This window comes from Pteropus medius, unplaced genomic scaffold (genome assembly GCF_902729225.1).
Source record: "Pteropus medius unplaced genomic scaffold, Ma_sr-lr_union100, whole genome shotgun sequence".
Lineage (NCBI taxonomy): Eukaryota > Metazoa > Chordata > Mammalia > Chiroptera > Pteropodidae > Pteropus > Pteropus medius.
In genome coordinates, this window is record NW_024349803.1 from 2,080,939 (window position 1) to 2,106,137 (window position 25,199).

General features: G+C 34.9%; 1 protein-coding gene across 4 annotated transcripts; it reads left to right on the forward strand.

Annotated features, from left to right (window-relative positions):
* Window positions 1-755: 755 nt before the first annotated feature.
* LOC120582042 (DNA-binding protein SATB1-like) lies at window positions 756-12,896 on the forward strand. 4 transcript variants are annotated; one of them, XM_039837035.1, is made up of 3 exons: window positions 756-7,433; window positions 8,011-8,106; window positions 9,769-12,896. In XM_039837035.1, the coding sequence occupies exons 1-3, from the start codon at window positions 7,128-7,130 to the stop codon at window positions 10,267-10,269; spliced, it is 903 nt and encodes a 300-aa protein (XP_039692969.1). In that variant the 5' UTR covers window positions 756-7,127; the 3' UTR covers window positions 10,270-12,896. The 4 variants fall into 4 exon arrangements, with proteins under 4 accessions (XP_039692969.1, XP_039692970.1, XP_039692971.1 ...); XM_039837036.1 differs by having other exon boundaries at window positions 9,772-12,896; XM_039837037.1 differs by lacking the exon at window positions 8,011-8,106 and having other exon boundaries at window positions 758-7,433.
* Window positions 12,897-25,199: the final 12,303 nt, after the last annotated feature.

Genomic DNA, 25,199 nt, shown 5'->3' on the forward strand with positions numbered 1-25,199 from the left:
TCAAGAGATTACCTTTTCTTGCTAGCTAGTTTAATATGTTGTTTAGAATTTCATACTTTTATCTTCACTTCTCCTTTATTCCCCTTCTCAGATTCTCCCTCCTGAAAATACTCTTTAAAATGTGAGCTCTCCTTGCCTGACAACCTTTTTACGTGAGAACCATTTTTATCTTTGTACAGATTGTCATCTGATAATCTTGTTATGGACCAAACAATATATAGCAAAAGAAAAACACCATATTGATGTGTCTAAGTCAGTGTCTATGAGAAGTGAGAAAAGAAATCAATATAAAAACCATAGAAAACAAATGATTTTCATTTTTTTTTGGCTTGGTTAATTTTTAAGCAAAATTGAAAAATAAATATGATTTACTAATGATTCTGAATATTCCTTTTAAATTCACTAAATTTTAATGGGAACTTTCCCCCAGATTATATAAACATTTCTTTTTTTGTAATGACAAACCTCCAGAAACTCTGCTAGATGTGTTTCACCTCTTAAAAGACAAAATGGCAAAAATTTACAAATGAGAAATTTATGGATAGCCATTTTATGCCTTCTTATTACCACAATATGGAAACCCACAGAATTTTGGCTAAGATATTTAGTCCCTTAAATAAACTGTAGAGTCTGGAGAGTTTAAAACAGAAACAGTTTAGACGTTTAAAAATAGTAATAATTTAAAAGAGTACCTTGGTTTTTTTTTTTCTTTTTAGCAAATATCATAAGACACACCTTGAAAATAAATATATTTGGGGATTATGTATACATATTTATGTATTCCATTTTTATATGTTTCTTTTTAAAACTCATCTTTGAATAAAATGATGTAATTTGCTACTTTTAGAACGGAAAATGCATTTACTGGTACATCTCTGTTCAAATTTATTTCCCATGTTTTCTTTAATAAGACCAGTGTTAAGTTAGCAGGAAAAGTTACTTGCAGACCTGCTGAGATCCTCTTCAGTGTAGATGTTATTAAACTGGGAGAAAGATGAATGTATTTCCTACTAATTCCATAGAGGAGAAGATGTATCTTTATTAATGTTAATGGAGTGGCCTCTCATTATGTTATGGAATAATCTGCTTTACTAAAGGTTTTTTTTCTAAAGAACTTCATAACATTTAAAGGTTAATATGTTAGGTAAAGAACAATATCTTAAGATAAGCGTTTTTATTACAGGACATGATGGGATGGTTCTTATTAAATTACATGATGATTTGAATGGGGAAGAAGAAAAAGTGCATCGCTTCTTGCCTTCAACTTTAATGCCTTTAATCAAATAATGACCTTCTGGAAAATAGTTAATTTTAAGCATTTGGAAAGATCAATACCACTTTGCCACCAAAAAATGGCCTAGATGATGAAATTTGATGTATTTAAAGTATCATTTCACCCTTTTAACCTAGTAAATAATTTAAAATGCTTTCAGTATTGCTTTGCCACCGTTTTGTTTCTCACTGTTTAAAGTGTTATGACTATTCTCGAAAAAAGATTCGAAGTTAGTGTGTGAAACAACATACAGGCCTTGGACCTAAGAAGTGGGGTTGTACTTCCATTAGGCCTTGTGTGTCTGCGTTAGGGCCCCAGAAGAAGTAGCATATTTTAATATTATTTTTGAGGCAGAGTGTATATAAAGCATACAAAGTGTGAAAATGGAACCCTTCTGGAATATTAAAGGAGTGATTTAAAACATTATTAGTCCCTTTGTACCTTTTGTGATATCTTTAAACCTTTATGCTAAAGGTGAAAGAATTGGTAGCTCTGACGATTAGAACACATTCCTCCCACCCTCAGCTTCTAGAACATTGATATGAAAGTATCTTTGAATGTGGACGGCTTTGTTAAAAAAAAAAAAGAATTGCCCTCTATTAGCATGTTTGTGGGCAGATTAAAAACCGTCTTCATTAGCATAAGTAACACTTACAGATTCTTTTAAAAGTAGAAAATTATTTGCTGAATGATAAATTGCTAGCTTTATAGTTAGTTGTTCAAATGTACTCATTCAAAATGCCTAGAGTAGTTTAGTCTACAATACTGAATTTTTTGTGTGAGAAGTACTATTTAATGGATTATGTACTTAATCCTTGTACTTACTACTTGCTAAAATGTAATTCATGCTTTCCACTAAAATGTTTGTATCAAATACCTCCCTATTTAGCTTGATTTCTTTTAATATATATTATTATACTATATGCCCCAGAGATTGGAACAAAATACTCCTGCAAATAACACATAAAAGATGGGGGGAGGATAAATAACAGACTATAAAATGTTTTGCTTTTTAGAACTCAAATTACCATTCCGTTTTTTAAAATGTATTTTTCCTTCTTGGTTATATCAAGAATTGTCATTTTCTTTCCCTTTTTATAGCTCGGATTTAAAATGTATACATATACAACAGTAATATATACATAATCTGTATATTGCATTAAATTTTTTTCTCAGAATTCTGAAGTCTGTTTTCCCCTGGAAAACTAATTGTGTTACATGCTTCCAGCTTTGTCACAGACTTGGCCCCGTATGGATTCTCTTTTTATGTGTGTGAGACCGTATAGGTACAGTAAATTCATTCATGAAATAAGGTTACTTTCCTGACTATTAAAATCATTGCACACCCCTTATCTGTTAAAATGTTAGTAGTGAATTGACTAGAATTAACTGTCTAAAAAAGAGTGGAGTGGAAATCAGAGATTGAATTTGGTTGGAAATTAGCAGCTGAGAGATGAAGGTGCCAGGATTTTTATTTAAATGTGGTACAACAAGATTCTGTCAGTAAAGCACATCATTAGAATGTTGAGTTTAGAACTGCTAATTTTTCCTTTAAAATGAGCATACAGTCATGTGTTTCATGGACCATAATAAATTGCCATTGTGTTGTCATTGAGTTTGTTTTGCTTTTTTTCAGTACTGGTTTGGCAGTCATTGTGCATTTTCTTTTTTTCCCTTTCCCCCCACCCAGATCTTACATTTCTTTAATAGATCCCTAACCAAAACCAGTCAAAAGAACGTTATTTATTTCGTGTAGTCTTAGGTTTCGCATCTTTTGCACCATTTTCTTGCTTACGGTGGCAAGACATTTGCAGATGGTTCTTGGTTACCATAAAGTACATAACAGTATTTCCTTTGTGGCAGATGGATTTAAGACTTTTGGTTCTCAATAAATGTAGGTTTACAATACATAACTTTACAGGATTTGTGTTGTATATAACAGGTTTGAACATATTATCTCAGAATTCATCTGCATGGCATTTTCAGCTTATTCAGGGTCCATGCCAGTTTTTTTAAGTAATAGGGGGAGCGCTGTGATTGATAGCAACAGCTCAAGGCGTGATTTTGAATAGAAACAAAGGGTTTAGAACAGAAGGTGTCAAATTAAACTTTGTCAGTTTGAAAAGTAGTAACATCCTGAAAGTTTTACTAATTTATTTACATGTGGCTACTGTTTATATTTTGCCCTCTTTATATGCAGTGTAATGTTGCTTGGCAAATTTACTACATTTAAAGTTTAGGTTGTTCCTTGTACCATTTTAGTTTTCTGAAAATGGATCAGTCTCATTATTTTAAAGCTGTTAGTCTCCTGTCTTTTCTATCGTTCAGAATAGTTGTGATTGAATTTAATTTATAAAGTAGGTCTGTACTGCTGCCTATGGTCTTACAATATTTCAAGTCCCAACGACCTCTCATAAAAATGTAATTATGTTCACATTTTGTAACAAAGTGTTCATCTCTCCTCAACCAAATAAATCTATAAATTTATCATTTAAAAGCCCATACAGTACTTAGGGGAATCATTATTTTTATTTGTTAAATATTACACATATTCTGTCATGTTTCATATTCATTGTCTTCCCAAATTTATATGCTCTTAACAATATCACTTATGGAAAAATGACCTAGAAAAAGATATTAGGGAATTCGAAAGCATTTGGCTTTTTCAGTCACTTTCTGCAAAACATATATCAGATTACCGTCATCATTAATATAGTCTCAGTCAATAAGATTTGAGGTAGTCACAATATTTCTAGATATTTAAATAGCATTAGGATAAATTAATCTTACTTTTGCCATTGTAAATTGGGAATGAGCCAATTTATTTCTTTGCTGACAAAGAACTAGTATGTCAAATATCTGTTTTCTATTATTTTTTAAGAGATACACACATCGAGAAAAGTACCCCCCCCTTCTGTTTTTTTGGAATACCCTTGTAGAACTAACAGTTCCCAGCTGCACTGTTAAATATTTTTCTAAGAAGCATCTGATTTCAGTCTCTTAAAATCATCGTGTCTCTGGTAAGGCTAGCAGAGACATGCTTCAAACTTATAATTCATCAAATTATTTTTAGATAAGGAATTAGAAGTATTATTTAAGGGCAGGGGTTAATAGCAAAGTACTGGAAATGTTATGTTAGTCATGGGCAATTAATAAAAATAAGGATCTATCTCATAAGCATAGAGACAGAAGTGACAATATGAACAAAATATTTGTTGAATGAGTCAGGGCTCTTTTCCTGAAATATTTGTTAAACCAGTGTGAGTGTGATTGTTTAGGAATTAGCTATCATTATTAGCCATTTTAAAAGAACTAATGATTTTCTTTTCCAAAGAACATCTGTGATCCACATGTTTTTTCACATATATCCAAGTGCTAACTGATCTCTGCATTAAAAAGTTTCTAACAGATTTGAAAATTACTAGAATTTTCAGCTCTCTCCAAGCTTTTCTTACATGAATCGTTCTTAATTTAACTTTTAGCAATTTTTAGTTGGAAGCATTTATTTCTTAAAAAAAAAAAAAATCTTAGATGCTCAATTTTTAGCATTTATTGCTATAGTAAAAGACTTAAGTAAAAAAAAAAAGCAACTGTTCTTTACGAACCTTCTCACATCTTTTGATAGGTAAAAAATTATAGCATTTGCTGTGTTTAGGCACAGGGGCTCTCACTTGCCATAGCTGACCAGTGGCGATAAGGGGGAGGAGGAAAGTAATCTTAACCATAGTTACTGCCCAAGCCTACAGGAAGATATATATCTAAAGCCTTCACGACTTCAAAACTTAGAGGTAAAGTGTAAAGAAATAGCATAGATATAGGAAAATATGAAGTATTTTCATGGCTTAATCTAGATAGCAAATATTTGCCAGTAAGAAATAACCATCTCCAGGGCACCACATGCAAGTGGGTCTCAAATATTTCAAATACTTTCAAATACAATTTTGTAGTTAGTATTATACTCACATAACTAGACCTGAATTATGACATATCATCATATTATCCTGGACATAAACATGGAATAGCCATGATTAAAAGAGAAGCATGTTTGATAACACTGTAATAATTGTAATCACAATTATTGTTTGTTATTTAGATAACATTCTTTCAGGTAAATCTCCAGTTTACTGCCTGCTCTCTTAACCTTGAAATGCATTCAGTGGCACTCAATGAGTGCATGATTGCATGACCGTCCCCATGTGCATATTTGTTTAATTAAAAGACTTGTTGAATAGAGAATCAGAGCTCTTGTAGAAAAATTGGTAGATCTCATGAGGTTTAGCAGCAGTAACCTTGGCTGGTTAGTAGGTAAGCCTTAGGAAGCTCATCTGTCCTTCATCTTTTCTTTTAAAATCTTTCAAATAGGACATTTTGGGGAGAATGTGCCTTGCTACTTCCCACTGTGTATTGCAGTTGGAAGAATTTTCTCTCCAGTTGTTCAGTTTGAGAAGAAGGGGAGGAAAGTCATACCATTCTCACCCAAAAGGTAACACTGAAAACAAAACCAAAAAGAAAAAAAAAAATCCTCTCCTTGGCTAGTTCTAAAAAGCAGATAATAAAGAAACTGTATTCTCTCCATTCACATCCAACGAGTTTACTTTGAATTTTCAGGAAGGCTCTTTGTTTTAGGTCACGTTCCCTAAAGCAGAGCTTAAGATAGGGAATCTGGTGCTCATGATTTGGTTAAGGACCTGGAAGGAGCAAGGGAGGATGGGAAAGAAGGGGTCTATCATGAATGTGGTCTCAGGTCAAGTCTGTATTGTTGGCAAGAGGGGAGCAGGAAGAATGGGAGGGCCTTTCTAGAGAGTAATTTGCAGAGTAGAGTGATTATCACTTTGGGGCAAGGAAGCAGAGACTCTGTACCACTGGACCAGCCAGTTACTGGTCACTCTGGGTGAGGGGGTCAGTGAGGAAGTAGAGTATCTGTCCAGGCATCACTAGGTGAGATAGTCCCAAAATATTTCTCCAGACAAAGGTGTGGTTATAAGCTATTAGCAGGCAGCACAGCAGCTGGGGGTCATAGCCTTGGCTAGTTCAGGGGGTCTGGATGAGATACCTGTCCCCCGCTTCCTCTCTGTCTGATTACTTAGCATCCATCATGGCAGCCAAAATGAAGAAGATTTGAGATGGTGATCAGAAAATGTTAAACGGTGTACTCTGTTGGACCACTCAGTTCCTGATGAATCTGAGGATCAAAAACTGGGCCTTAGGAGGCATCAGAAAGGTTCAGATTTTGGTATTCATTGGACATTTCCTTCTTTCTTTGCTCAGGAAATCTATTAAAATTATTGCCTGACAAATCATATGTGTACACTGCAGTGGGCAGAAAAACAGACTCCAAGGTATCTTTTAGGAAAGTTCTTTCTTGGAGAATTTTTCTGTTGCCCGTTCTGATCATTATGCCTTACATCGGACAGTGTTCGTACTCACACGGTTGTACATGTCCTTTCTCTCTGATACACACACTGACACACATACATACACAAATACTCACACATAGTTTCCTTTCTAATACAAAAATTATAAACTTAGGAAATACTTTTAGAAAAAAATTATTCTAAAAACCTGTTGTATCTCTTCTTAAATACTTTCAGGACCTCAGGTGGCCAGCCCTCATCAGACAAGAAAGTGGGGCAAGATTCGAAGCATCCTCAACTTTGCTTTTCTTCTATTTCACATATTGCAAAGTCCGTGGTAAATCCGTCTTGCCCTTGGAGTCTGAAAAATATGGCCCTCCTTTAAGATGCAAATCTAAACGTTTATTAGGAACAGCCTGCGTCCTCGACAGCCACAGCTATTCTCTCTTAACAGGTTTTAAAAAGAATTTTTTTCATGCAGATTGGAGCTTTTCGAGCTTATGAAAAACGTTAACTTCACAGGGCCTTTCCTTTTTAAGCCCCTGACAGAAATTGTCAGCATCCACAGGCATGAACTGACCTGTTATTCCCTTATCTCTAAGGGGTGGTTGTGTGAGCTCTTACGCTGGAAAGAAGATCCTTCTCCAGAAAACAGGACCCTGTGGGAGAACCTGTCCATGATTCGAAGGTTCCTCAGTCTTCCTCAGCCAGAACGCGATGCCATATATGAACAGGAGAGCAACGCTGTGCATCACCATGGCGACAGGCCACCCCATATCATCCACGTTCCAGCAGAGCAGATTCAGGTTCGTTTACCTTGGCCCATTCAGTATAGCACTAAGTAAACAGAGCTTTAAACTTAGCAGGGAAATTAGTGTTTCTCTTCTTCCCAGCAGTCTAAACACAGGGTTTTTAGCAAGAGATAGCAGCACACTGCCATCTTGCTCAGGGGGATAAAAGGAAAATTAACACGTTTTCTCTGACATGTGTTTTGTGTTCCTCTCCCCTCATCTCCCCACCCCCAAAGTAGCAGGAACCCCCTTTTACACCTCTTGTTTGGCAAGTGTGTCTTTGTTAGAATTGGGTTGTTTTGTGTGTGAGAGCATAAAATTGTTTTAAAATCAGAATTTAAAACACACCACCTATTTTTTTAACTAATACCAACACTACCCCTGAGGAAAGGAATTACTGCTATTTCTGTAGAGGAATTTTGTAGAATCACAGTTTTATACCTTGGATTCTGTCTGAAAGGAGGAGGGGAGGGAAACCTACTTGGAACCGTGCTTCTGACTCCTTGGCCCTTCCTTCACCTTGTACCTGTCTCCCTGCACCCTCACAGAACACCGGTTAGGGGTGAGTCATGTCTGTTTGTCTTTCCTTTAGAGCCCCTCTCCCACCACCGTTGGGAAAGGAGAGTCTAGAGGCGTTTTCTTACCAGGCCTGCCGACCCCTGCACCGTGGCTCGGTGCTGCTCCTCAGGTGAGCGGGCACAAGTTACCTTTGCCAGCAAGAGAGGGAGACAGAGAGGGGGTGGTGTAAAGACCTGCTCCCTTGGTCAGGATATTCAGACTTTCAGAGGACATACTAACCATGGCGGTGGCAGAAGACAACTGTGCCAGCAGAGTCAGCCTTGTGCTTAGCTTGTCATGTCATTGGACTTGTCTCCGTTCATTCACCGAGGGCACTCCCCTGGGAATGCAGATTGGAAAGCTCTTGGATCAGGTAGTTTGTTGGTGCTCCTACAGCCATGATTACTTAGGAAGTGTGTTGAAATTGAACTTGAGCTGTATAACTTATTTCTGTTCAATCTAAGGGACTGTTTTTAGCTTTCCTCTTTAAGAGAAAATGCCACTGACTTCCATAGTCTTAAAATTCTACTGTCTTTGGTGAATCAGCTACATGACTGCTGGGTATTGCTGTGAAAAAAATATATGTAGCTAAAAACAGTAATAGGATTATCCATCCACTAGGAAAAAATATCCTTGAGTGTGTATTAAAATTGGAAAAGAGAATTCCTTAGGACATCAAGCACTAAACTATGTGAAATCCTGAAAAACTCACTGTTTGGCAAAAACAAAAAAAGAGAAAGATATATGTTAAGTAATAAAAATAGTACTTGTTTGAAAATGTAAATCACTTTTAATAAAATTACTTCTTAGGGGGATAAAAGGAAATGCTTAGGTACAGTATAACTGTTCTAATATTTTGCTGCTTAGGTTGATTTGCTTTGCTGATAAGAATTGTGGGTATAGAGTACAGTGTGTGCATGTGTCACACATTTTTTATGTATAATTGTGTATGGAAATTACAGCACATATACAGATACTAATTATGAAAAAGTGTCTGTATACACTAAATTTAAATCTTAATCACATCCAAGTCTACTATAGACAAAACAGTTCACTAACCATTGTGCGACGGATTGAACCTTTATTTTTCAGTGAGAAAAAAACTTGCAGTGTCAGCCTAGTGCAGTTTGGTAAGAAATTGTGTATGTGTTAAATAAGAACTATCTGGTAGGAAATTTACCAACGTGAGAATCTCAAAAGTCCTTTGGACTCATAAGAGATAATGCTGAAGAAGAGCAGAGGTATCCGTTTTATTGGTAATTTAAGTAAAACTTTCTCTTTTTGTTCCATGTTTTGACGATCAGTGACATGGGGCAAAACACACATTGCTTTCCTGGCTCCGTAGCTCTCCTTTCTAGAGTACCTTTGAAATCCTTCTGGATCTTCCTTTTAAATCTTTGTTAATTATTTACATCAGAATTTGCCTTGCTGTCTTTGCCTTTGCTGCGTGGCCTTCTGGTGAAGTTTATGGCTCACATTTTCAAAGTGCTGAGTTTTTACTTCCAGTTAGCCAGACTGAAAATCACGGGTAGGGATACTCCACTGACCTCTGATAAGGAAGACTAGTAGCCCCCTAAAACCCTATTCATTCCTCCCTTTTTAGTTCTTATCATTTTGTTTTTTTCCTTAATGCCATGGGCCGTTCCGCTGGCCTGCCTTTGGGGCCTGAGTCTTTGTCCCCATCCAAGAAGCTCTATGTGGGATTCATGACCACATGCTTGCTGATTCTAGACGGCTTCCTGCACAGCTAGGAGAACACAGAGCTTCTGATCGTCTGCTTGTTCTTTTTCAGCAGCAGCAGCCACAGCCACAGCAGCAGTCAGCCCCGCCACCCCCACAGTCGCAGGCACAGCAGCCAGCTGGCCCCCGGCTCCCCCCACGACAGCCCACTGTGGCCTCGCCTGCCGAGGCCGAGGATGACAACCGCCAGAAGACCCGGCCACGAACGAAGATTTCCGTGGAGGCCCTGGGGATCCTCCAAAGTTTCATCCAAGATGTAGGCCTGTACCCAGATGAAGAGGCCATCCAGACTCTGTCCGCCCAACTTGACCTTCCCAAGTACACCATCATCAAGTTCTTTCAGAACCAGCGGTATTATCTCAAGCACCACGGCAAACTGAAGGACAACTCCGGGTTAGAGGTGGATGTGGCCGAATACAAAGAAGAGGAGTTGCTTAAGGATTTAGAGGAGAGTGTCCAAGATAAAAATGCTAACACCCTTTTCTCGGTGAAGCTAGAAGATGAGCTAGCAGTGGAAGGGAACACAGACATTAACGCTGACTTGAAAGACTGAGATAAAAGTATTATTTTCATTCAACAGTGCCACTGGTATTTACTAACAAAATGAAAAGTCCACCTGTATTCACTCAGAAAACCTTTGTTGTTCATGGTTTGGCCAATGAATCTTCAGAAACTTGCACAAACAGGAAAGTTGAGAAAGGATAGTACAGACTGCACTAAACGTTTTACTCTGTTTTACAAACTGCTTGGCAGCCCCAGGTGAAGCATCGAGGATTGTTTGGTATTAAAAATTCAAATTTCTGTTCGTGGGACGCACTGAGGTGTGTACCCTATAAGCATGATACCAGTGATTTTTTTTTCAATTATTATTATTATTATGGAGCCTCAAACAAGCATTATAACTTCTGTGATTATTATTTCCTTCCTTTAATTATTTCTGTAACACTCCACACTGATCTTTAGAAACTCGCCCCTTATTTTAAAAAGAAAAAAAAAGAGAGAGAGTTTGTTACTCTATTGTATGTTACAAAAGAACTATAGACTGTGGAATGCAGTTTAAAGATGACATATGCCAACAAATGCCTTGTATTATATGGCACTGCCGTAATTCAAATTTGTTTTTATTTTGGAAATAAAAGTTCACTGTAATTTTATTTCATTCTCATTGTTACATGATTTTTTTTAAATGAAAAGAAAATGTGAAACACAATTTAGTCCTCATTATTTATTTGTAGATCCTGCAGCATCATGTTGTAATTAATTTTTTGGAAGTTTCCGTTAAATGTAATATTGCTTCTCTTGTTACCATACTGATTCTTTTCTATTTATAAATGTATTTTGATGGGCAGTAAAACAAAGTGTCTTAAAAGTTTTAAATAGAGAAAATGTGCTTTACACAGTTGCCTATAAAAAGTGCTCTATGTTATCCAAGCAATTCATACTATAAGCTTCACTCTTATTGTTGTATGCAATTTTTACTATCATGCAAATAAGCTTAGGTAAATAAAACTAATAGATCACCTTAGAAAATTATGCAATTAATGTGAAAATAATTGATGTTTGCAATGTGTCTTCCTTTGGTTTACAATCAATTTTAAAGCTACATCTGTATAAAATTTCTGTATAAAGGTGTATTTCTTTTTTATGAGTTTATGGCTATGAAAACACCAGCTATTTTGTTACAGCTGGCTGTTTTTATAAGTGTATCACAATTTTCTTTATGCAGAAATGTTCTGATTAGGAGTGGTTATTGACTGTAACTACACGATTAAAATTGTTTGTATGGTATGACATGGTAGGGTTTGTCTGCTTATGTGAAGTAACTTTGAAGAGTCAAAGATGGCCCTCTCAGTTAGGTGCATGATATTTTACCGATTTGAAAAAGAGCAATTGAAAAGTCACTTGAAACACTGTAAATTTAAGTCACAAACACATGCTGATTTTTAAAGTTTATGAAGATGATAACCTGTTTTTGGTTAACGTTTTGCTTAATAAACAGAGATAGCAGGTCGGTCTAAAGACTCTCCAACAAAAACATAAATCCAGTCTCTAGCAGTTATGTGCCTAGAATGGCTTCAGCTGCTTTTATTTTACGATACTTCAATTATGGCAACGCTTTTTTAAAGCTAATGCACAAATATTTTTAAAGGCCATTAAATAGTAACAAAATAAGTAGGGGAAAATGGGCCTTCTATATAAAAACAATAAGCAATGTATTTTTTTAAGTTATAAATGGAATATAGGTTAATAACAGTTCATTTGGCAGTGTATATCATAACTTATAAGAACTATATGAAGAAAATAAGAACACCTAGAAGTTATATACGATCTTCAAAATTTTTGCCAAATGAAACTCAGTAAACTCCAAGATACAAAATGAGGTGTGCTAATGGTCATCACAAGGATAGAGGCCAGTGTTGCAGTTTTTGATTATTATTTTCTTTGTATTCGCTTTATCTTTTGCTTCCTCTTTTTAAAGTTTCCTATATGTTAATAAGGGTATCTGGTTTTCTTGATACTTGGTACAGAAATTGCCCATTCTCTCTTTGCCAAAGCTCATTGGTAGGCAACGGGGCTGCTTTAGTGTTAAACTTTTTCTTAGGAAACTGAAATGTCATTGAAAACTCCCAATTCAGCTTTAAAAGTACTATTTACTTCTGAAGCACAGCTGAACTACTCTGAAGGCACCTGGTTTGCTGCAAACTTGACTGAGAAAGTTTTAAATTCTTTTATTAATTGAGAAAACTTTTAAACATTTTTGCTCACTAGAGTTCAGAAAAAGTCATTTGAACAAAAGGAATTTGAATTAATAGAAAATAGATTTCATGTATTAAAAATATAAATAAAAGAAACTAGTATGCCGTGAAGTTAAGAAAAGTGTATCTTCCTCTTCATCTGAGTATAAGAGGAAAGCTAGAGCAGAAAGAAGACTTCTTTTTTAACCAACCCAACATTTAACATAAGGTTTGAGGTATGAAATTTAATAGTTTTTTTGTAAGGAGAAATTGGTTTGCAATTAGATTTTCCCATTCCCAATAACCTACTTTTGAAATAATATTCTCAATGAATTGATGAGAGTCTGTAAAAATCAGCTCAGCAATACTAACAAAATTCTTATACCCCTTAACTTAAGCAGCATAATTCTGCCAATATGATATTTTAAACTAAAAAAAAAAAAAAGCACATGTCAGTAAACAATCATGGTCATGATGGAGTGAACAAAATTGTTTTCAGGAAAAATGGCACATTTTGGAAAAGATCTGTCTGGGGATCATCCACATTGCTTCCCCAATGTCATTTATTGCTCATACCAGTCCTCTTGTTGCCAGTAACTATGGTAATTCTTGAACAAGCTTTATTGTGTCCAAGGATTTCAGAGACTTTTAAAAGCTCGGCATGACATAGCGCTTTGTGCTGTTAAGACCTTAGCAGAGTCAGGTAGTTTACGGGTAATATTCAGCCTTGTACATCTGAGTCTGTCATGGATTCCTTCTCTCAGCACTTTGCCACTAATTTGTATTACACTCTGTGGCCATATAATACTTGCACATTATGCAAAAAATAATGTTGATAGTATCTCCTTGGCACAAAATATGCAGAGTTGACACATAACCTTTGAAAACCAAGGTAACTAATATCTATATGTGCCCTAGTTGTGTGGCACTTGGTTACAAAGTCTGTACATATTATGTATAAAATGTTTATAGGTTCACATTTAGTGTTAATTAATTCTGAGCTTAAAAGAAGTGGTTTTTTCCCAAGTAGTAATATCTATATCTGTGCTTATCTAAAATATATAGCTTGAGTAGAAAACATTTTCAAATTGTTCAAGATTGAGTAAAATTGACAATCCCATACATTCCATTATTAACTTCTGCCCTATGCCCTATTGTTATCATCAGCTGATATTAAGGTCCTTGATTGTCACGATATTATCAATAAATGAGGTATTCTAAACTGCCTGGTGATATTTTCGAAAAGAGCAATTAAAATGTACATACCCTATCAAATAGCCTGTAGAAATAAGACTGTCGTGTTAAAACAAGGCAGAAATTTGCATGGTAGTATGGAAACCAACAGAGGTCCAAAAATATTAATTATATCTAGAATATCAATATATTGATGCTATAGCCTACAAATATTTTTTACTTTTTAAGGGGGGTGTATCATGGATTCATTGTTTCTTCTAAGGCAATCCTTTTAATGTAAATACTACTTGCATGTCTTTTGACAAAGGCTAAGATATAATTATTAACATACACATTTTTGATAAAATATAAAGTACCCTTATTAAAGAAATGTGGTAGAAGGTATATGTCCAGAATACTATTCCTGTTTACAATACCAAATGTTAAATAAAAATAGTTTGGAATTAATGTTAAAAATAACGAGCAACATTTTTAAGCCTTTCTTACATTACCCTATTTACGTGGTAGGTTATACTTATTGCCTTGCAAAATAAACACTCACAAAAAGAAAACTAAAGTGACATATTTTGCACTAAGTTAAATGTTGAACATTATTTCTTTACTGCTAGTTGATTTTTTTTACTGTTATTCAATATTTGCTTTTTATGATATTCAAATAAGTTTTCATTCCAGTGAGTCTCTAATTCATGTCCTTATGCCCCCGAAAAGAAATGATGCATGAGCTGCTCTGATTTGCCCCTCACAAAAGAACCAATAGTATCTATTAGATAAGAATGTTAACAAGGTTCAAGTATTTAAATATGTCCATTAATTCGTTGAGTCTGTGGCAATGTGATGTAAAAGCACATGTGCAAAACACAATCCATCCGATAGCAACTTAATGTGGGGATAGGGTTCACAGTACCCAATGGGTGCTTCCAATTCTAACTTCCAAGTATTTGTTTTACCAGAGCTCATAAAAAGGCTTCCTACCTTCTGAGGCTCCTTTCTTTATACATCATCCTCAAATATGATGACAACAATGACATCTGTTGAATCCTTCATTTTAAAAGGCAGTACCACAAACATCTCCATTTCACTATGAGATACTTAAGGCAAGGCACTGAAATTCTCACTTTAAAGACAAGGGAGAGGAAACAGGGTAACTGACTCATGCAGCTAAGTGGTCACATTCATCTCAAGTAACCCAAGTCTTCAACCTACAAATTTTCTCCTTTCTCCTTAGTAAAAACTTTTTCAAATGCAGAAAATATAGAAAAAATTAATTGCAATTTGAAAATTTCAGAAATATATATTTTGCTAATATAAAAAAGTTCATCACTAAAGTAATTGAAATCAAGTATATGAAATGTTTCATTATGAAATATTAACCCCCAAACTCTGCCATCTTAGTATAAAATTCATATACACCAAATAAAAAAATATATATTTATTATAGGAATTTTCAAATACACATGAAAAAGTAGAGGTAATAGAATAATCAACCGCAAGGATTCCTCACCCAGTTCAAGAATGTAACATTTTCCATTAATAAATTGTAAAACTTGTTGAAATTAAGATGAAGCTCTTAAAGATATCCAAACTGTTCGATGGCTTTTACTCATAATGATGTTATGACATTATCTTACTTTTGAAAAGTAATAAATTTTCTGATTCCTAGAAAAAATATTAGAACTTGATGTTTTCCCAGAGCCCTCAGAATTTTCAAAAAGCCAATTTTAGGAGAACCAGCGAGAATTCCACAAATATTTGAAATAAAAAATAAAGGCAAACCAGCCTCTATTTATAAACAATACATGCTTTCATATCATTGTTGAAACTAAAGTACATAATTTTCAGTTATGCATAATAAAATATGTAATTAAGCAACATTCCATGGTGGATTAAAGAATTAAAAGCTTCAGGTGCAGAAAAGAATTTGTTGGCATTTTCTTTTTCAAGGTGGTATTTTGAGGTGTTACATTTCATTTTCCTTTGACATCTTATACACAAATAAATAGACAGAAACAGGTGAGAAGCAGAAAAATGAAGAATTGGCTCTATTACAATGAATCTGAAAAACATAGCGAGGTAGAATATTTGCAACATGCCCAAGACGGCTAAATTAAAAAGGACAGGAATCTTTTTAGCCTGGGGAGAAAAAAAATAGTTAACTGGGTTTGGTAATGCTTATATTTTAAACTACATTAAATTTGCTCTCCAGTTGGTACAGTCCAGTAACCTTATTTTTCAAATGAAGAACTAAATTTAATTAATAATTCTGTAAAGACTGAGTTCATAGAGGTATTTGGCATTTATCTTATTTTTTTAATGTGTAATACATTAAATAAAATCAAACCACTCAAATGTCAGAATGTGGAGGACAATTCTGAAAATAAATGATTCTACTGAACATCTAAGAAAAAAATGTTATAGAGATGAAAATCTGCATCTAGCATCACTAGAACTTTCTAGTATCTACAGTTTTTCATGTAATGCTTAAACTACTGTTACACTCATTATATATGATCAAATAAATTCAAATATCATGTATTTTTATTACTCAAATCTGGCCATAGAAATATGTTTGGTAAATGAGTGAATGAATAAATGAGGTTAGACAATTTAGAAGAAATTTGGGGTATTTAGTATAGACTCATCCATCCCATGGACAGTTCTCTCAGTGGCGCATTTTAAACTGACATATGTAAACAGGCTCCTACTAGCCTTTAACATCTCATGGTCCTGCTGAAATATGACACTGTTGTATTTGCGTGTTTTTATACCCATCTTATCACACAAAGAATTTGCTAAGACTTTCATATAACATAGGGTAAAAAAGAAAAAAATATGCAAAATTTGATTAGAAAATAATACAAAATGAGACATATGTTTGACACACAGAAATGCATATCATGAGATCCTATATAATTTATTAGAGTAGGCTACCAAAAATATTCACAATTTGTTGAGGTATAATTGACACGTACAGTAAACAGTATATATTTAAAGTATATAATTTGATGATAACTTTGACACACGTTAAATACAAATATCACACATACACACAACTGGAAACATAATGAATATATTCATCATTCCAGTAGTTTCCTTGTGCCTTTTTGTAATATTCCCTCCTGCCCACCCTTCCCATCCTCATTTATCATCATCCCCATGAAATGACTGATCTGCTTTCTGTTACTGTAGATTAGTTTGCATATTCTATAATTTTATATAAAGAGAAAAATTCAGAATGTACACACTTTAGCTTCTTTTGCTAAACATAATTCTTTTAAGAATCATCCATGTTCATTTAATTTATTATTGAGAAATATTACCTTTTGTGGTTATAGTGCAATTTGTTTATCCATCAAGCAGTTGATGGATGTTTATTTGGATTGTTTCCAGTTTGGGGCTGGTACGAATAAAGAGGCTATGAGCATTTACATGCATGCCTTTACATGGAAATATTTCATTTCTCTTGGATAAATTCCTAGGAGTAAAATAACTTCTCATATCATAGGTATTAGTTTAACTTTTTAAGAAAATGACTGTTTTCCAAAGTGGTTGTACTGAGTTCCCATTGCTTCACATCCTTGCCAACACTGGATATTGTCGGTCTTTTTAATTTTAAACATTCCAATTAGTGTATGGTGATATCTCATCATGATTTTAATTGGTGTTTCCACAATGAATTGAATTTTCCTAATTGAATACCTTTTCCTATGATTTGCTATCCATATATCTTCTCTTATGAAGTGTTTGTTCTTTGCCTATTTTTTATTGGGTGGTTTGTTTCCTTATTATTGAGTTCTAAATATATAGTTAGAAGTCCTTTGTCAGTTATATGATTTGCAAGTATTCCTTGTTAGTCTGTGGCTTGTATTTTCATTTTCTTAATAGTGTCCTTTAAAGAACAGAAAGAAGTTATTGATTTTAGTGAAGTTCAATCTAACTCTTTCACCTCTCAAAATGTAGCCGTAGTTTTTGCCTTGGCATTCACTGCTTTATTCTTATTTGCCACGAGCATCATAGCTTTAAAACTGAACTCTTGATTAGGTGGTCAGGCTGTGCTACAAAATCGTATTTGACTAAAATAAAGTTGAACTATAAAAAGGAAGAAGGAGGCGGGTTTTGCAAAAGAATGAAACTAAGGGAAGAAGAGAAGAGAGCTAGGAGAAAGAAGATGGACACAGGAAGAGAAGGATAAATATGTTAGGGAGGAAATAGGAAGACTTTGGCTGGTAAGTGAGATTACTCAAAGGGGATGCATACCTTCTGCATATTTCTGTGTTATGAGTAAACAAGAAGTATGGAAACCACATGACAAATTGACTTCTTATAATGATTTTAGAAACACTGCCTATTTTTAAATTTGGTGGTTCCATAAGTGCCCTAATTTTGGACAAAGAAAATATTTCTATATATAATATTAGAAGGAACCAAATGACAATATCAATGTCCTAGATCAGAGATCAGCAAACTATGATCCATGGGTCAAATCTAGCCTGCTACCTGTTTTGTAAATAAAGTTTTATTGAAACACAGCCATGCTCTTTCATTTACTTATTCTCTATGGCCACTTTTGTGCTACAGTGGTAGAACTAGAGTGGTTATTAGAGAGAGTACATGGCCACCAAGTCTAAAATATTTACTTTCTAGCCCCTTATAGAAAGCGTTTGCCAACCTCTGAGCTACATAATTAAGCTGTGCCTAGGTTTTCAAAAGTAAAGAATTAAAGCAAATTTCTGGATAACATGTGTCAAAACAAAATAATCATTTCAGTGTTTTTCAGAAGAGTTGGAGCATATGTTAACTAGAAAACTCATTCTCAATTCCATGTTTCACTTGATGTATATGAAGAACTTAATTCATTCATTCTACTAATTATCTCATTGGCCTACACAGGAGTGTAAGACCAGAGATCCTACACCCTGTTGCTCACCCGCAACTATTCTATAAATTTAGAAAATTATTGACTAGAAACTTCACCCCTTTTTGATAAACTCAAGAAGTGTTAATATTCTTGGCAAAATTGTTTTTGCACTAATTGCCATATCCATCTGCTCTGTGAGATTGATTAAACTTAGAGAGCATTTGTTCTCTCCTGCAATCAATGCTTCCTGGCCCAGCAGAATGCTAGATCTGTCTCATTTCCATCCTAAGAGGACACGCCACTGACAACTGTAAGCTTTTCCTTTGAGGATGTGAGATTAAATTGGCACTTGGCTTGATGGCCCTTCAGGAAACGATTCCGTCTAGAGAGTTCTGTTGAAGTAAACCAAGACTTCAGGGATTTAAATGATACCTTCTTACATAGAGAACCTCCACTGTTTCAGAAAAGCCATTTCTGTAGACCTAGATGCTGAAGAAATGTTCTACTGACCACGAGAGAACCCAGGAAAAGCAAAGGGCCCTTCTCTCATCTTTCTTGACTCTCTTAACTGCAGAGACTGAGTAATGCTTTCAGTGTGCCTAGGGGAAAGCAGATGCAGAGCCTAATTCTGTCTGGATTAGACCCAATATTTTATTTATTTATTCATTTATTTATTTAGTGCTAAGCATACACCTATCACAACAGCTTCCGAGTTAAAAAAAATGGGGGAAAACATAGGAAAGAAAAACTTATAATAAACATTCATCCAAAATAACAATAAGCTTCTGCTATTACAGTCCTCCTCATAGACCTTATTACAACACCATATTGGACAATTGGATATATGTGGTACAATGTCCTACAGGAAACAAGCAACTTAATTTTACAGATAAATGTGAAAAGATACCTTTCTCTGCAATCTCACAAAATGAATCTGGAGAGAATTTTATTTAACACAATTTTATACTCTCCTTACTATGGGCCAGGTAATGTGGGTTTAAAATCACATTGCAAACTAGAGGCAAACTAGAACAGGAGTTCCTACATGCTTGTCTCTCAGTGGGTACTTATGTAAAGCTGAATTTCCACTGGACCAGAGGGAGTTGAGGAAAATCAAAAAGACAATGAGGTAAATTTTGTTATAATGCTGTATTTGTACATTTTCAAGGACTGTAACTTCTGAGATTTTTTTATGATAAAACATCTCTTTTGTGAAAACACGGTGATAAATCATCAGCAGACCATTTGTTTTAACTGTTTGTGTAGTATAATAAATAGAAAGCAACCTTGAAACCACCCTCAAAAATCTGTTATTTTGTTTTACATACCTATGAAATCCAAATCCTAAGAACCTTTGAATTTAATCGGCAGTTTCTCAAAACTTTGGCCTCAGGACTTTTTTATATGCATAAAATTTATTGAGACTTTCACTTCCAGGAAAATGGAGTAGATATGCTTTTCTTCTGCTCAATACAACTAAAAACCCTGGACATTACATATAAAACGAACATCAAAAGATCCTGAAAGGTGGCAAGAGGAAGGCAGACAAGCTAAAGACCTCAAGACTGAAGGAACAACACAGTGGTACGTTCCTTTGGTTTCCCTTTCACCTCATATATCCCAAAACTTGGAGTTGAAAAAGGCAACAACCTAGAAATGTCAGTGGGCATGAACAAAACAGGCCCTCCAATGTCTGCTCTCACAAGCTAAAGAAAGAAAAAGGGCAACCTAGCAAGACGGAAAACTTTTACATAATAACTGCCCTACTCCAGCCAGTCTTGCTGGTCAACCCAGGAATAGGAGTTGGAATATCAGAAATTGTGAGAGAGGTAAAGAGATAATGTAGAAGGTGTTTGTCCAGAATTTCACGGTACATTAACATTCTATTTGTTGTGTTCTATTTTTATGAAACTACATTTTAAAATTTACCCAATAAATATTTATTGAATATATACTATGAAAGCATTTGTCCACACAAAGACATGCACACAAATGTTCATAGCAGCTTTATTCATAGTAGCACTAAGCTTTAAACAACTGAAATGGCATCAGGTGGTGAATGGACAGATCAATTGTGGCACATCTATACTATGGAATACTACTCAGGAATAAAAAGGAATGAATTATTGATATATACTATAGTGTGGATAAATTGCAAAAACATTATACTGAATGAAAGAAGCCAGACACAAAAGAGTATATACTGTGTAATTCCATTTATATGTAATTCTACAATAGGCAACACTGACCCTCAGTGACAGAAAGCAGATTAATGGTTTCCTGAGACAGAGTTTGGGGAGAATTGAGAATAACTGGGCATGAGGAAATCTTGTGAGGTGAAGGAAGTTTTCTCTCAACTACAGTGATAGCCTTGCAGGACATTTGCTCCTGTCCAAAATATCTATGGAGACATTTGGTCCATGCTCATCCATCTACCTAACCCCATGTGCCATTATCAGCTAAGCTACTGTGACATGAAGGGTTATAATTGACGATACATCCACAATACAATTATTGGACCAATAAAACATGATAGTATTTTTAATGTATTAATTATATAAACCAAAAGTATAAATAAATGTTATGGGCTGCCTGAACCCAGGGACATTTTGGACAGAACCAAATCTCAAGGACCTTTTTAACATGTACCAAATGTCTTTGTGGATGTTTTGGACAAGACCAAATGTTTAATCAGTGTAGATACATAGATAAATAAGTTTGCCAAAACTTATTGAAATTGTTCCATTTTAATGGGTGCATTTTAATTTATGTAAATTATATCTCATTACTGTTGCTTTAAAAACAAAGTCAACAATTTTACTATCTTCTACCAACCATCTAGCTTAGAATTGTCTTTTCCTTCCTTTTCTTTCCTTCCTTCTTTTCCTTCCTCCCTCCCTTTCTCTTTCTCCTTCTTCCTTCTCTCTCCTTTTTTCCCAATCAAATGTTCCTTAAACTGCAGGTGGTTCCACTAATCTTGAGAAAATAAGGAACACTATGCCTTACAGTCAACTTACTGGAATATGAAAAAGGGTCTGACAATATGCTGAAACTATTTGGAGTCAGGTGTGATGAAAATATATGCAGTCACCTGGTTGAAGGCATAAATCAGATCTGTACATGTATTTCTGAAATAAACTCAAACTGAAGTGGCAGTGTTGGCAGAAGACAAGGCTCTTGATATCCAGAGACTGCAGGGGAAGAGAAATGTTTTAGAGGCAAAGGTATTTATTGCCAATGATGACTATGCTATTTGAACCATCCTAATGGAAAAGACAAAAGAAAGACAGCACTTCCTCTTAATATCAGATTTGGGCTCAACACCAGGATGAAAGAAAATAAGAGAAGGAAGGAATTTCTCCTCTGGAACAATATGGTCAAAAATATGATGTGTTAGCTCTTGCTTTATATGGTTCTAATGTTCGAAACCTTATTTCTATCTTAAGATAAATTTTATTTGGCTCAATGAAGAACTATTCCTTCAGAGAGAAAAACCTCTGCTTGGTTCACTGGACAATAGCTTTTCTTTTTTATTCATTTAACCGTTGAGATCAAGGCTCTTCCAAAGGACAACTCATTGAATAGCTAAAACTTCAATCAAATCAACATCTTAACATCATTGAAAATGGGCATTGATAAGACATATTTTCCTAACCCATTTGATTGCAGGCCCCTTTTGAAAAGGAGCATCTTATAAAATTTGTGTTTCACATAAATAGTTCTTCACATTATTTAGATTATTTCCTTGTCAGAAAACTGAGGCCTAGAGACATTAATTAACACTCAATTTTACACAGTTAATTTGTGACAGAATCCAGACCAGAATTTATAAATAAGTTTCCAGTAATAGAACTTCTACAAAAATCTCCTTTATTATGTTGGCTGAAATACTCTCACACTGCCACCAAAAATTCTGTTAATGACAATTCTATGAATATATTCTACAACATAATATCTTTCCATTGAGTCAATGGTACAAATGGAAACTCTTCTTTTTACCTTAGAGAAAAAGATGCAAAAGACTGAGAGAAAAACCTCAGGACATATACTGAATGAATGATGCCTGGAGACCTAGAACTCTGGTGCAGAAATTAACAGAATAAATGCCTAAATATATGCAGATGCATGCAAATTGTTAATAGTTTCTATACATTGGGAAAACGAAGGAATGTTATTGAGAAACTACACCAGGAAAATTTTGAGGAAAAAGCTTCAATTTTTGCTGTTACTTCCTAAAATAAAACTATTAAAAATCTCGGCAATAGATCATAACTCACAAGGAAAGAACTTTGTGAAAGAATAGGTTTTTTCTTAGTCTTAGAGTACTTTAATTTTGATCCTGAAACTCGACAAAACACCTGGCCTGCTTGCCAGAATTGGTCGATGAAACCCCACTATATTATACAGGAATATATTCTCGGTTAAATGAATAAAAAAGAAAAGCTATTGTCCAGTGAACTGGTCCAGTGAGCCAGTATAATGTTTAATAAAGAACTATATTAAACATATATTTAATAAAGAACTATATTAAACATTATACTGGCTCACGTGCTCAAGTTATTTAAGGGCTACTCTATTGGTAATGTCTTAATTTAAAGCAATGTATGTCACACTTTGTCACCTAGAACCTGAAGCAGACTTGCTTCTTCCCATAGCTTCACAAAGTCCTTCATGAAAGTTGTTCTGTCTGATTGTAGCCCTCAGATACTTCACAAGCCAGACCCAATCCTACCCCCAAAAACTGGGTAAGTCAGAGATGCTTCATCGCTTTTTCCAGAGTGCTCATCTCCTCCCTGTGTTTTCTGAATTTTGCACACAACCAGAATCCTTCCCTTCTAAACTAGTCATAAAATGTAAGTCCCCATGAATACATGTGAAAGCCACCTGATACTTGTGGTGGCTTGGGAGTAAGTGAGTGTCGATCTCGCCAGTTGCCACCTGGATCCCAAGTCAAGTAAAAAAAATACCCCTTTCCACTTATTAAAAGGCATCAGCCCTTGGAGGGATAAATGTGCACATTAGTATATGTAAAAAGACTTGCATAAGTAACAGGGGAGAGTGAGGAGGGGTGGGAAAGCTGGGATGGAACCATCTGGAGCATTTATATTGAAATAGCTGTTTCTTGGATATTTATTGAAAGCATTGCCTGTTGACAGCATAGACTCCTCTATCTCTACTGAGAAATGACTTCCTTCTTAATTCCACACAGAAAAAATGCATCAGTATCTTTTCATTTTCTTTTAAATAGTACAAATTTAAGTTATAGGCCAACGCCTTCAGATTTAGGGCTGCAATAAAAATCTGACCTTTGATTTTTCCAGTTTTAAAACATAGATTCTATAAAGGAACAGCAACACTGATGGTCGAGAAGCCATGGTCAGTTGAAAACTTTAATTATGTTGGTCAAATTCTATGCCAAAAGTTCCTTTAAACACTTAGATATGATGCAGTCTTTCAAATAAGTTATGAAGTCCCAATCAGTGGAGCTGGAATGTTTCCAAGTTTATAAACTGGTAATAATCCAAAACTGATTTCACATATTAAATCAATGTATCAACACAACTGTAGCCTCTAATATGACTTTTACTCTGCTTTTTTGAAGTTACCGTGCTAAAAGAAATACACAAAAAGTTAAAATATGACCACGTAACACAGAAAATAATTTTACTTTGCATTGAGAATTCTTTTAATATAAACTTATATGGTCATTGCAGCTCCAAAACATATTGCTTCATAAGTAGCAAAAATGGTCAGTTTCTCTGATTGGATTTAGATACTAACTCCAGTAGCTTTTATAAAGATGACAAATGATTTGTCAGTGTAGAGAAACAACCAGTGAGGATGCGGGAAATATCTCAGAGGTACAATCTATAAGACATGTTGACTGGGTTGAGATGAATAATGAAGAGAGGTAAGCTTAAGATAATTATTCCTGGACCCAAAATCCTAGAAGAATGACATTTAGTTTATCCTGTTAATAAGGTCAAGTTGATGAAGACATACATGCATATAATGCTACAGTTTAGTGGATAGAGGGAAGCCTGGAGAAAATCTATTTTGGGCAATGTGTTTGAAATGAGACCTTTCTACTAAAGCAGCTTACCAGATAAATAAAGGGAAAAAATAACCATCCTTTTTATTCAAATTTATTTCTGGAAGATAAGTGTGTGCAGGTGGGGCGGGGGATGAGCAACAAGAATACCGCACAAACATTTTAACGTATTCTTACACGTGTGAAAACTAGGAATATTCACTCAGGAGCTGGTGGTTCCACCAGGTGGTAAAATGCTGGATAAAGAATTCAGGAAAGAATGTTTAAGGTTTCTATTTAGCACACTATAAAGAGCATTATAAATGATATTCATTCTAATTCACAAAAGTCTATAATTCTTGTGAAATACTTTATATAAAGATGTATTATTATGCTGTACACTTTTTTTTTCCCAGAGCCTTCTTGGATAGATAAATCAATCATGTACTACTTCAAATAATGGCAACAAAGCTACTTAATTTTTTCCCCAGCAAGGTCACTCCGTGTACTCAATATGGATGTTCAGTGCCTTAAAATTGCTTGTCTAAGAATTGGACAGACTTGGGTACAAATCGTGACTCAACCACTTTATAGCATAAGATTTGAAGAAAGTTACCTAACTTTTCTGAGCCTGTTTCCTTATCTGACACTGGAGATAGTCATATTTG